The sequence below is a fragment of the Diceros bicornis genome, unplaced genomic scaffold, assembly GCF_020826845.1.
Source record: "Diceros bicornis minor isolate mBicDic1 unplaced genomic scaffold, mDicBic1.mat.cur scaffold_396_ctg1, whole genome shotgun sequence".
Taxonomy (NCBI): Eukaryota; Metazoa; Chordata; class Mammalia; order Perissodactyla; family Rhinocerotidae; genus Diceros; species Diceros bicornis.
Window position 1 is genome coordinate 62,495 of NW_026691266.1, and position 12,763 is coordinate 75,257.

Sequence of the window (12,763 nt, forward strand, 5' to 3'; positions counted from 1 at the left end):
CCATTAGTAAATTGAGGATAAAAATCCTTGCTCTGCCTACTTCAATTGTTATCATGATGATCAAATTAATGTATGTGACGGTTCTTTGCAAAATTTCATAGAAGTCGAAACATGAAGTTTTATGTAAGAAATTCAAATACTCTAAGATGCTATGCTGTGAGGAAGCCCAAGCTGAAAAAGATTGGAGGGAAAAAGATCTCTTTTCCCTCTTCCCATCTTAGGTTCATTGGCTGAACACTTCCCTTATCTGCAAAATGGAGATAATTCCTACCTTATGGGGTTGATGTGGGTATGAGAAAATGTACATAAAATATGTGGCACAAGACTAGGCACTTAGTATACGTTCAATAAATGTTAAGTTGCTGTCGTTATGCTTGCCAACAATAATAATAAAAAGCAAAAGGGAAGGGTTTGAATTGAAAAATTTTAAAAACACGTAGAAACAGTGTTCCGAGACCTTGCTTTCTTATTTTGCATGGTATTTTTCATTTTTTTTTCTTCAATGCATCTTTCTAGGACAAAAAATAATATCCAAAGATATTTTGGCACTAACAGTGTGATTTATGGCAAGAAAGATGAGCAGTCTATTCCAACCCAGGAGATTTCCAAGGAGACAGAGAGCCAAGACAGTGTAAAGGAGAATAGGAACAAAGACTTGTCACATATTATTAAGGGCGTGAAAGTTGAATTAAGCACAGTAAATGTACAAACAGCAAAGCCGCCCAGCAGAAGACAACTGAAAAGTTTGGAGGCCACAGTTGGCAGGCCTCAGAGAGCTCCAGGAGGTGCCCCAAAGGAGAGGTAAACTGAATTGCAATTTGAATGTTCTTCTGTGAAAGTAATTTTTGAAACTCCAGTAAGCTTTTTCTTTTAGAAAAACTTTTTAAAATTAAAGTCCATGGGAGATACTGAATTAATGAAGAGTATCAGTTTGTAAACACAGAGACTAATGATTACTTGAGTAACACTGTTATTGTTCTGTACTTAGAAAGGGACATCTCTATACAGTCTAGAGAGGAAACGAGTATTGATGGAACTGAGAATTTCACACATTCTCTTACATATTCATCAGTGCTATTAATTGCCAATTAATTGCCTCTTTAAGGTGTAAATTAACAAATCATTTACGTCCTAATTTGAAAGTAGCTTTGTGTCTCTGAAGGACTTGTTTATTGGAAATTTCCATTTTAAAAATGCTACCTAGGAAGCCAGCCGGGTGGCATAGCAATTAAGTTCATGTGCTCTGCTTCAGTGGCCCGGGGTTCCCAGCTTGGGATCCTGAACACAGACCTATGCACCGCTTATCAAGCCATGCTGTGGCAGGCGTCCTACATATTAAGAGGAAGATGGGGACAGATGTTAGCCCAGGGCAGTCTTCTTCAGCAAAAAGAGGAGGGTTGGCAACAGATGTTAGCTCAGGGTTAATCTTCCTCACCAAAAAAACAAACAAAAAAAACTGCACCTAGGATAGAATTTTAGCATGTTGATTACAACTATTTTTTCTGTTTTTTGAGGAAGATTGGCCCTGAGCTAACATCTGTTGCCAATCTTCCTCCTTTTTTCCCTTTTTCTCCCCAAAGCCCCAGTAGATAGTTGTATGTCATAGTTGCACATCCCTCTAGTTGTTCTGCGTGGGACACCCCCTCAGCATGGCTTGATGAGTGGTACGTACGTCTGAGCCCAGGATCCCAACCGGCAAACTCCAGGCGGCCAAAGCAGAGCATGTGAACTTAACCGCTACGCCACCAGGCCAGCGCTGATTACAAGTATTTTATATGACTTCCTTTGACTGGTAATTATCAGTGCTCTCAGCTTATGTGGTTTCCTCAAAATAGTGTTTACTTGTGCTTGCCAAAAGAGTATTGTCTTTCACTGATGCTAAGTGCAGTCGGTGATATTTTAGCATTGTGTTGTAGTTTAAGTGGTAGTGTTTTGTTTTAGTGATACATAAATGATGTGTCTTAAATTGATGACATCATCGATTCAAGTAATAAGGTATGTAGCCTTAAGATGCCCATCTCTGACCTCTCTTAGCAGAATAGACAGATAGTGTAGATTTCTGTTTCCCAGAGTGACTTAACATTTTTATGGACCTTCTTAGTTTCTACATTGTATGACATTGTATCACAACTACCCCTGGAAAACATAATTGGTGGTAGAAGGTAAGCTAATTCAGTGATGTGCCCATAGTGGGTACCTCCTCCTCCTTTTTAGAAATAAAATAAAACAACAAAAAAATTCTATATAAGTATATAGAATTAGGTAATACACACATACGTATGTAATACTTGTCAAGAATGGGATTTTTTTAGCTCCCAGATCTGTTTATGACCCATCGTGGTTTTTATTATAATTATACAATTTAATTAAGTATTATAGAAATGGTTAAAATGAGTTGAATGCTTGGCAGAGATTCAGGAAAGGTAATTTTGAAAATTGCTTTCAAATTAGGTATGAATGAGACAAGCATAAAAATCTAGGAGAATTCTGCACTCAGATTGCTTTGTAAGCATTTTTAAGTTCTCGCTCCATGTTTCTACTTTAAAGAAACCAAAATTGGAAATATTGGAGGATGTACTATGGATGTGGTGTATATATAAGACGTATCTTGGAACTTCTCTCAGTGGTCCTACGTTCAAAGAAGAGGCTTTGGTCCTACATCAAAAGATTGGTAAATGAGGTACATTTGTTTTGAGTTTTTAAAAATATATCTTTTAATGATTTTTGCCCTCCCTTCTTGTCTTTTAAGGGATTCCAGATGCACAGATTTGGGTTAATCATCATCTGTGATTCATGATGCGCTGTCATCGTTGCTCCATGCATGGCCTGCTTTTAGTTTCTTTATTTGTAATATATATTGATCTCCCATCGATATAGTTACCATGGCTACATAACAATTGCCCCAAAATTTAGCAGCATAAAACAACCATTTTTTTAATGTTTTTTTTTTTTTTAGGGAAGGGAGAGGGATGAAGATCTAACAAAAGTGGTGGTGAGGGAAGGGGAAGGGACGTGAGGGTGTAGGAAAAGGGGAGTGCAGGAGGCAAAATACTAAACAGTAGTAAGGAAAAGGGGGAGTGAGGAGAGGGAGCAGGGAGGAAGGGGAGAGGACAAGGCCAGAGGGGAGAGAGGAGGGGGCAAAGGAGGAGAGGTAACAGGAGAAAGGGGAGGGTGAGGGAGAAGACAGGAGGAGAGAGAAGAGGGCTGCAGGGAGGGAGAAAACCACCGTTTTTTGTGCTCATGGGCTCTGTGGGTCAGCAGTTTGAACAGAGCCTGGTGGAGAAGGCTGATCTCTGCCCCGTGATGTCTGGGGCCTCAGTTGGAAGACTTGGAAGTCCAGGGGCTGGAATCATCTGAAGGTTTGCTCACTCCTAGGTCCGGCAGTTGATGCTGGCTATTAGCTGAAACCCTTGCTGGGACTGTTAGCAGAAACACCTACACGTGACCTGGGCTTCCTCACTGCGTGGTGGCTGGGTTCCAAGGGTGAGTGTCCCAAGAGAAAGTGAGCCAGGAGGAGTTTGTATTGTTTTTATGACCCGGCCTTGGAATCAGACTGGACACAGCATGCCCCTCTCATTTCCTGTTCCACATTGATTTTTGAAGAGTACTTGCTTTTTATCACAGCGACTGCCGGAAAACCATTTTCACAAAGATATGATGTCATAGAAAGGAGTGCAGTAGTCTAATGCTAAAACTGTGAACTCCATTGAGTTAGTAGTTCACATGGTCAGTGACAGATATGCCTGTGTTTCCCTGTGTGCTCCAGCCTGCCCTAGGGCACAGTTTGGGAACCAATGTCCTGGTCTACGCTGAGCTCCTGTGAGAGGCTGTTGGCCCACACCCTTAAGTTTCTTAGAAATCCTGTTGTCTGTTTGAAAGGCTCTCTGAGGCACCACCTTAAATCTTTCCAAGATCTTAACAAAGGGTTTTACAGTCCTGCCCATCTTTACAGTGTTTTCCTGACACTGCCCTGGATTTAATCTCCAGTCAGAAGCCATTTCTAAATTTCAGCATTGTTTGCTGTCTGGAGGGGCTAAGAATGAGAAACAATTCTATTTTTGATCCCAGCCAGTCCTGGCTCCTTTATATGGAACCGTTTTTTCTTATCTCTCACCTGTCACATTTTATCATCAGCAACTAAGAAGTCAGGAGGCACCTTCAACACACCGTCTGGAAGTCTCCTTAGCAGATCATCCAATTCATTGAGTCTGTTTCCCGTTTTCCACATCACTACAAGCAACAGTGTTGCTAGACAACGATCCCATTTCCTCCAGCTGGCTGTATCATTGAGTTCCCTAAAGCCCTCACTCACAGCTTTGAGGGCTGTTCGAGTCTCACAGCCTCTTTGAGGCCCTAAGCTTTCGCTGACACTTCCTCAAGATCTTTCCAGTTTCCACCCACAGCCCAATACCCAAACCTCTCCCATACATTTTTGTTTTTTCATTACAGCACTACCCAACTTCCAAGCACCAAAATCTGTTCCAGTTCCCTATTGCTGCGTAACAAACCCCCCATCCCAAAGCTTAGTGGCTTAACAGTGCCAGCATCTGTCTGCAGTTTGGGCGGAGTGTGGCAGCGATGGCTGTGTCTGCTCCACTCTTAGTTAGCAGGGGCAGGTTCAAGGCTGGTCTCTGGAATCATTGAAGGCTTGCTCTTGTACATTTCAGTGGTTGATGCTGGCTGTTGGCTGAGACTATTTGGTTTTATTAATTTTTTCTGTTGCTTTTTTAGTCTCTATTTCATTTGTTTATGCTCTGATTTTTATTATTTCCCTTCTTCTACTGCTTTGGGGCTTTGTTCTTCTTTTTCCAGTTCCTTTAGGTGCATTGTTAGATTTTTTATTTGAGATTTTTATTTGCATTGCTGTAAATGTCCCTCTTAGAATTGCATTTGCCGTATCCCATAAATTCTGGCATGTCGTATTCTCATTTTCATTTGTCTCCAGGTATTTTTCGATTTCTCCTTTGATTTGTTCATTCACCCAATCGTTTTCAGTAGCATTTTGTTTAATCTCTACATATTTGTGGCTTTTCTGATTTTCTTCCTATAGTTGATTTCTAGTTTCATACCCGTTGTGGTCAGAAAAGATGCTTGGCCTTGTTTCAATGTTCTTAAATTTATGGAGACTTGTTTTGTGGTGTAATATGTGATGGATCCTGGAGAATGTTCCATGTGCATTTGAAAAGAATGTGTATTCTTTCGTTTTTGGATGGAATGTTCTGTATATATCTACTAGGTCCATCTGTTCTAGAGTGTCATTTAAGGCCAGTGTTTCCTTATTGATCTTCTGTTTGGATGATCTATCCATTGGTGTAAATGGAGTGTATAAGTCCCCTACTATTATTGTGTTACGGTGTATTTCTCCTTTTATGGCTGTTAATAATTGCTTTATATATTTAGGTGCTCCTACATTAGGTGCATAGATATTTACAAGTGTCATATCCTCTTGTTGGATTGTTTTGATCATTATGTCGTGCTCTTCTTTGTCTCGTTACAGTTTTTGTTTTAAAGTCTATTTCGTCTGATATGAGTATTACTACCCCCGCTTTCTTTTCATTGCCATTTGCGTGGAGTATCTTTTTCCATCCCTTCACTTTCAGTTTGTGAGTGTCTTTAGGTCTGAAGTGTGTCTCTTGTATGCAGCATATGTATGGGTCTTGTTTTTTTATCCAATTAGCCACCCTGTGCCTTTTAATTGGAGCATTTAGTCCATTGACACTTAAAGTAGCTATTGAGGGCCGGCCCCGTGGCTTAGTGGTTAAGTGCGCGCGCTCCACTGCTGGCGGCCCGGGTTCGGATCCCGGGCGCGCACCGACACACTGCTTCTCTGGCCATGCTGAGGCCGCGTCCCACATACAGCAACTAGAAGGATGTGCAGCTATGACATACAACTACCTACTGGGGCTTTGGGGAAATAAATAAATAAATAAATAAATAAAATTATTAAAGTAGCTATTGATAAGTATGGACTTACTTCCATTTTTTAACTTTTTTTTCTTGGTGTTCTAGTAGTTTTTCTCTGGTCCTTTCTTCTTCACTTGCTCTCTTCCCTTGTGGTTTGATGGCTTTCTTTAGTATTATGTTTGGGTTCATTTCTCTTAGTTTTTTGTGTATTTATTATAGATTTCTGGTTTGTGATTACCGTGAGGTTCATATACAGTAACCTATGTATATAGCGATCTATATTAAGTTAATGGTCTCTTTAGTTTGACCTCTATCTGAAAGCTCTACTCTAAAACTCCCCTCTTCCCACATTTTATGTTTTTGATATCATATCCAACCTCTTTTTTGTGCGTTTGTATCCATTACCCTCTTATCATGGGAATAGACAATTTTGCCTATTTGTGGTTTTATCTTTCCCCCTTAAATAAGTCCCTTTAGCATTTCTTGTAGTACTGGTTTCTGGGTGACAAACTCCTTTAATTTTTGCTTGTCTGGGAAGCTTTTTATCTCTCCTTCTATTTTGAACGATAACCTTGCCAGGTAGAGTATTCTTGGCTATAGGTTTTTTACATTTAGCACTTTAAATGTATTGTGCCACTCTCTTCTAGCCTGTAAGGTTTCCGCTGAGAAGTCAGCTGATAGCCTTATGGGATTTCCTTTGTATGTAACTTGTCTTTCTCTTGCGACTTTTAGCATTCTCTCTTTGTCTTTAATTCTGGACATTTTAATTATGATGTGTCTTGGTGTGGGTTTATCTTGTTTGGGGCTCTCTGTGCTTCCTATACCTGGATGTCTGTTTTGTTTCTTAGGTTAGAGAAGTTTTTAGCTATTATTTCTTGAAATAGATTCTCTGCCCCTTTGTCTCGCTCTTCTCCTTCTGGGACACCTATAACACAGACGTTAGTGTGCTTGATATTGTCCCAGAGGTCCCTTAGACTGTCCTCACTCTTTTTAATTCTTTTTTCTTTTACCTGTTCAGCTTGGGTGATTTCTTCTAGTCTTTCGTCCAGCTCGCTGATCCATTCTTCTGTGTCTCTACTCTGCTTTTGAATCCCTCTCGTGAATTTTTCATTTTCCAGTATTGTTTTCTTCTTTTCTGATTGGTTCTTTTTTATATCTTTCATTTCTTTGTTGATGTTCTCACTGAGTTCAGCCATTCTTCTCCCAAAATCAGTGAGCATCCTTAACACTCTTTGACCTCTCTGTGGGTAGGTTACTCATTTCTGTTTCATTTAGTTCCTTTTCTGTGGTTTTGTCCTCTTCCCTTGCTTGGAACCTATTCCTTTGCTTCCTCATTTTGCCTCTTTCTATGTGCTTGTATCTATGTATTAGGTTTGTCGGCTACGTCTCCTGATCTTGGAGAGGTGACCTTATAGAAGTGATGCCTTATGAGGCCTGGCAGTGTGCTTCCCTCTCATCACCAGTTCCAGATGTGCCAGGAGTGATCCCTGTGTGGGCTACGTGTGTCCTTCTATTGTGGTGGGGTTGCTCTTCCCATAGGTGCCCAGGGAGGCTGAGCTGTCCCCCTCGCTGGCTGGTTGTAATGCTCAGCTGCGTGTAGTTGTTGTGGGCCCTTCAGTCTCTTTATCGGGTGTGGGGAGCCCCAGCATGGTTGGCTACAAGGTGTAATAGCACATTCCTGTTGCAGTTTTTCTGTTAAGTGAGTAGGCCCCCAGCGTGGCTGGTTGTTAGGCTCAGGGGCTTACAATTGCTATAAGCCTCTGGCCTATAAGGCTCTTGTCAGCTCTCTGAGGATTGAAGCTGGGTGGGGCTGGCCTTAGGCACAGGAGCACCCAGTTGTTTCAGGCTTTGGAAGGTGGGGCCAATCCCCTGTGTGACTCTTTGAGAAGCACAAGTCTTCTGCAGCTGACAAGCCCCGCCACCCACAGGTCCACACACACAGTCAACACAGTCCTGCCCCGTGTGTGGGCCCTGACCTCTTGAAGTGGATCTAGTCTCTCCAAGGCAGGAGCCCCACATACTCCACTAACGCCCCACGCTCTCCACCCACTCCTTGTGCATGCCCTGCCCCACAGAGGTGGACCCACTTGCCAGGCTTCGGAGAATCCAGTCACCAATCTATGCAGGGCCCCATGTTGCCCCAGGGCTTATTGGGTGGGGCTAGTCCCTAGGGTGGGCTGCCTGCCCTGGCTGAGCTGGATTAAATCAGTGCTCTAGTGGGTGGGGCAGACCCTGGGCTAGCAGGCCACAGGGAGAACTCCAGTGGCACCTGCCAGCGTCTGTGTCAGCACACCCACACCAGGTCACAACAGTGGCCACCGCCAATGTCCCAGTCCCTGGAGAGGTCTCACCTCTCACCAAGATGCACTCAGAGCCTATGAGGTGAGTCTCTTTTCACCAAAGGACTGTGCACCTTTCTGTTGATTTTAGGTTGCTTTCCGAAACAGGTAAATTTGTGTGTGGGCCTTTTAAGAGCGGGCTTTAATTTCTTTGTGAACCAGCATTTCTGGGGGTACTCCCCAGTGGTGTTAGTAACAAGCAAAGTCAGATATTATGCCACTTGTCTCAGTTGTGCTGGGTCCGAAAAATGCCTATAGTGGGAGCACTCCCCGGCTCAGGGCCCCACTCCTCCAGGAAAGGCTGGGTACCTTTGGGTTGCTCCTGGGTGGCTGTGAAGCGCTGCGGCTTGTGAAGGTGGTGTTTTTTCTCTCCAGAAGGGAGTTTCTGCCTCTTCCACCTCAATTAGGATTGTTGTTTGTTGCAAGGGTTCCTCTTATCCAGTTTTCAGTTCCGTCTCAGGCGTAATTTTACCAAGAGTAGTTGTAAATCGGCTGTGTCTGTGGAAGGAGGTGAGTTCAGAGTCCCTACGCTGCCACTTGACTTCCGTGTCTCAGGTGTCAACTGTATGGTGGGCAACATTATCATGCTAAAATTGACCCCTGATTGATTGATTGCATCTGGATTAGGAGAACTATAAGGTAGCCTATGGGGACACCATACTTTGGGCTTCCTTGAGTGCAGTTACTCTCGTACTGCATGTCCCTTGTAGGGACCCCGGAAACTCTGCCTGTGGCCTTGTGACAGGAGGTATCGGTTCCTGTGGGACACTAAGCCAGGAAGCTCCCACACCTCTGTGACAGCTCTTGGATGGCTGAGTGAAGTGTCACCAACATAAGTGCTATAAGGACTCCTGCCAAGAGGGACACTGAGGCTGCCCTGCCAGCCTGCTATGGTTCTGTCCTTTGTCTTTCTGAGTAGATGGGCCAGGTGTGTCTGGTAGTTTTGTGAGCCTGAACGTGTCATGGAACTGAACAAGACCCCTGGTGAGTGCAGCAGTAACCAAAACTTCTAGCTCTGAGTTGACCTTTTTCTTAACCAAGTAACTACCTGCTTTGATCATCCAGTAAGAAAGCTTCAGCTATTACTCAGTTAATTAATCTCCTACTTGAAATTTAGATTATTTCTAGTTTTTCATTAGTATAAAGTGATGCTGTGATTAACATTCATTCATTCATTCAGCAACTTGCAGTTGCCACTATGTGTCAGGCACTGTCCAAAGTGATGGAAATAGATCATTGAACAAAACAAAGTCTCTACACCCTACATTATGGTGGAGGGGTGGTGGTGGTGGCGGGAGAGGGGATGTATTTACACACACACACACACTCGCACTCACACACACACACATACACAGTATGTCAGATGACGAAACATGAAGGAAAAAATAAGAGTGATGGGGCTGGAGAGGTGCTGTTTTTTAAAAAGTGAGCAGGGAAGAATTCTGATAATGTAACATTTGAGCAAAGACCTGAAAAGGTTAGGGATAAAGACGTGCTGATACCTTTCAGGCCTAGGGGATGGAACTGCTTAGGCCTTGAGTTTGGAGTGTGCTGTGTCCCTCCAATTCCACGTAGCTGTTTATTTTCTTTAGACAAATATGCCTCAAAGTAGAATTCCTAGGTCAAAGGATTTGCATATTTTTTGGGCTTTTGATAGATGTCACCGATTTGCCTGCCGAAAGTTATGCCATTTTGCGTGTCCACCCAATAATATCTTTCCGCTCATCAGGATTCCCTTTCTGAAACTGTATAGGTCATACAGTTCATTTTAAAGAAATTCAGAAAGTACAGAAGGGTATAAAGTGAAAAAGTATGTATTCATGAAATAGTCTGATGATAGGGTAGAATAGATTGTTGAAAGATATTTTAACAAGTTCTCATCAGCTTGTTAAAATCAATGTAGAAAGATCCCCGTATGTAAAAATTGTCTCGATGACAGAGGCTCCTCCACAATTTTTATTAATTAGAACATTGCAAATTATAAAACCAGAAGCTATGACTATAAAGAGCACCATTGTCATAAAATGCATGGTTCTAGAAAATGAATGCTCATCTATATTCTTTGCATACTCTGATGAAATATATATATTAAAATTTGAAGGTTAACTTCACAAGTAGTTGGGATAAGGTTTAAGCCTTAGTCACAGGTAATAGTTTTGAAAGTAGCACATTTCTTTTTAACTAATTGTTATATTTACTCTTTTCATTCTCCTATTTTTCTTCTATTCCAATCAGATTGTAGATCTCCCATATCTTAGTAAGTAAAGTCCTTAAAATCTTTCTCCGACAACTTCAGGGATTTGGGAACTTTGACTTGCATATTAGACAACAGATCATAATATAAAAAGGCAGGTATAGTAAAACATTAATTTGGATCCTACTCATTGAGATGGCAATTCTCAGTGAATTAAAAAATGTAAGTAATTTCTTTTTATGTCTGGCATATTTTTCTATTAACTTATCCTAATTTACTGAAGAGTGGGCTTTTGGGTTTCTTTTTTTAGCTTGTTCTTATGGAAAATTTAAAACATAAGCAAAGTAAACAAAGTCATATAATGAATACCTGTCACCCAGCTTCAATAATTAGCAACATTTTGCTATTCTTTAACATTTATGCCTTTACCCACTTTCCACCTCCTACTTGATGAAGATGATGATTTATGGTTCTTTTTTTTTGGTTAGGTAAAATTTACATACTTTGAAGTATACAAATCTTAGCTGTAGGATTTTGAGAAATGGGTATGCCCATGTAACCCCATACTTCTCAAGACGCAGAGCATTTCCCATTTTCATCCTCCCCGTCAGTAGCCTTCTGTCCTGAGGCAACCACTATTCTGATTTTTTACACCTTAAGTTAATTTTGCTTTTCTAGAATTTGATATAAATGGAATCATACAGTATATACTCTTTTGAAACAACTTGTTTCATTCAGTTTCATTCACGTCCTGGTGTGAGCTGAGTACTATTCCATTGTGTGCATATAGCGCAATTTGTCTATCTGTTCTCCTGATTGTAGACCTTTGGGTTGTTTCCAGTTTTAGGCTATTATGAAGAAAGCTTCTATGAACAGGTTTAGTTACTTTTATATTTGCTTGCAATATATATTGCTTTTGAAATAAAATGGCATCTAATAAATAAATCTACCAATTTATAATTTTTAAGGCTGGTCCCTCACCTCTCCACCTTAATATATTGTTCTGAGTTAGTATTGTGCTTCAGCAAGTTTCCATTAACTTTGACCTTTAACATTTCAAAGTTTATATAAAACCGATAGCTAATATTTAAGCATTCTTAATTTTTTCAGAAATTGCATTGCATGATACTTTTTTGAATGATAAAAGAAATTGCATTGCATGATACTTTTTTGAATGATAAAAGTTTCCTCCAAAAAAAATCATTTTACTTCCTGCTAAACTTATAACATAATAAGTAATACCTCTTTTTTCATTCTCATTTGTTTTTCCTTGGCTTTTTCAGAAGCGAGTCCCTGAGTCCTGAGTTGGTGGCCGCTGCATCTGCTGTTGCAGATTCTCTCCCTTTTGACAAGCAGACAACCAAGTCGGAGCTGCTCAGGCAGCTCCAGCAGCACTGGGAAGACTCAAGGGCACAGAAAGATGGAGAAAGAACTAAAATTAGGTTAGTGAGTCAAATAGTTATTCCAGTAAGGCTGGTATCTCAAAATAGGTTGTTTTTTATGTGACTAGTGAGTAATATACATAATATATTCATTATATATAAAATATGCCTCATAAATGGAATATTAGCCATCTGATTTTTTTAAAACTCATGTCTTAAGTGAAATTGCAGTTTTGAAAAGTCTAATTGAATAGTGAAACTTTTTTTTAAGAAATTACAGTTTTTTGTCCCTGAAAAAGAAATGATAAATTTAGTAGTGTTATTAAAAATAAATAAATAAATAAATAACAGAATAAGACAGCTTCTCTGAGAAGATTAATTTTTCTCATTACTTGATGAGTATCAACTCATCACCCAATAATTTGCTGGGTTTTGTGTGTGTGTGTGTGTGTGTGTGTGTGTGTGAGGAAGATTCACCCTGAGCTGACATCTGCCAGTCCTCCTCTCTTTGCTGAGGAAGACTGTCCCTGGGCTAACAGTTAAGTCTTGGGAACTATGTGAGTTTAATGGTCATTATATTGGATATTTTAATATGTTATGTTGAGTATCCTGAGGGTTAGTTGGCTTTTTTTTCTATCATTCCCAATCCTGAAAGTTCCTTTCTATGAAAAAAGAGTTTGGTTATATGTAAATTAAGTTCTCATTTATTGTTTCACATCTATTATGACATTTGTAATAGTGACTATTTTGACTTCCAGAACGCATTATTGCAATGTCCTTCCCATCTTCTGGAAGACAGTCTTTCTATAGGAATCCCATTCAGGTAAGGGTATTTATCTAACAAATGCTCATATTTCTCCAGAAACAGGCTATGGAGTTATAAGTTTAATATTGGCACAGAGATGGCAGTATTCTCCTAAAAGTTTACTTACTCTTTCAGGTAA

General features: G+C 40.6%; 1 protein-coding gene across 1 annotated transcript; it reads left to right on the forward strand.

The window, feature by feature from the left end:
• The first annotated feature begins 478 nt into the window (after window positions 1–478).
• On the forward strand, window positions 479–12,763 carry LOC131402963 (small ribosomal subunit protein mS31-like). The gene is made up of 3 exons (XM_058537410.1): window positions 479–801; window positions 11,721–11,879; window positions 12,760–12,763. The coding sequence occupies exons 1-3, from the start codon at window positions 503–505 to the stop codon at window positions 12,761–12,763; spliced, it is 462 nt and encodes a 153-aa protein (XP_058393393.1). The 5' UTR covers window positions 479–502.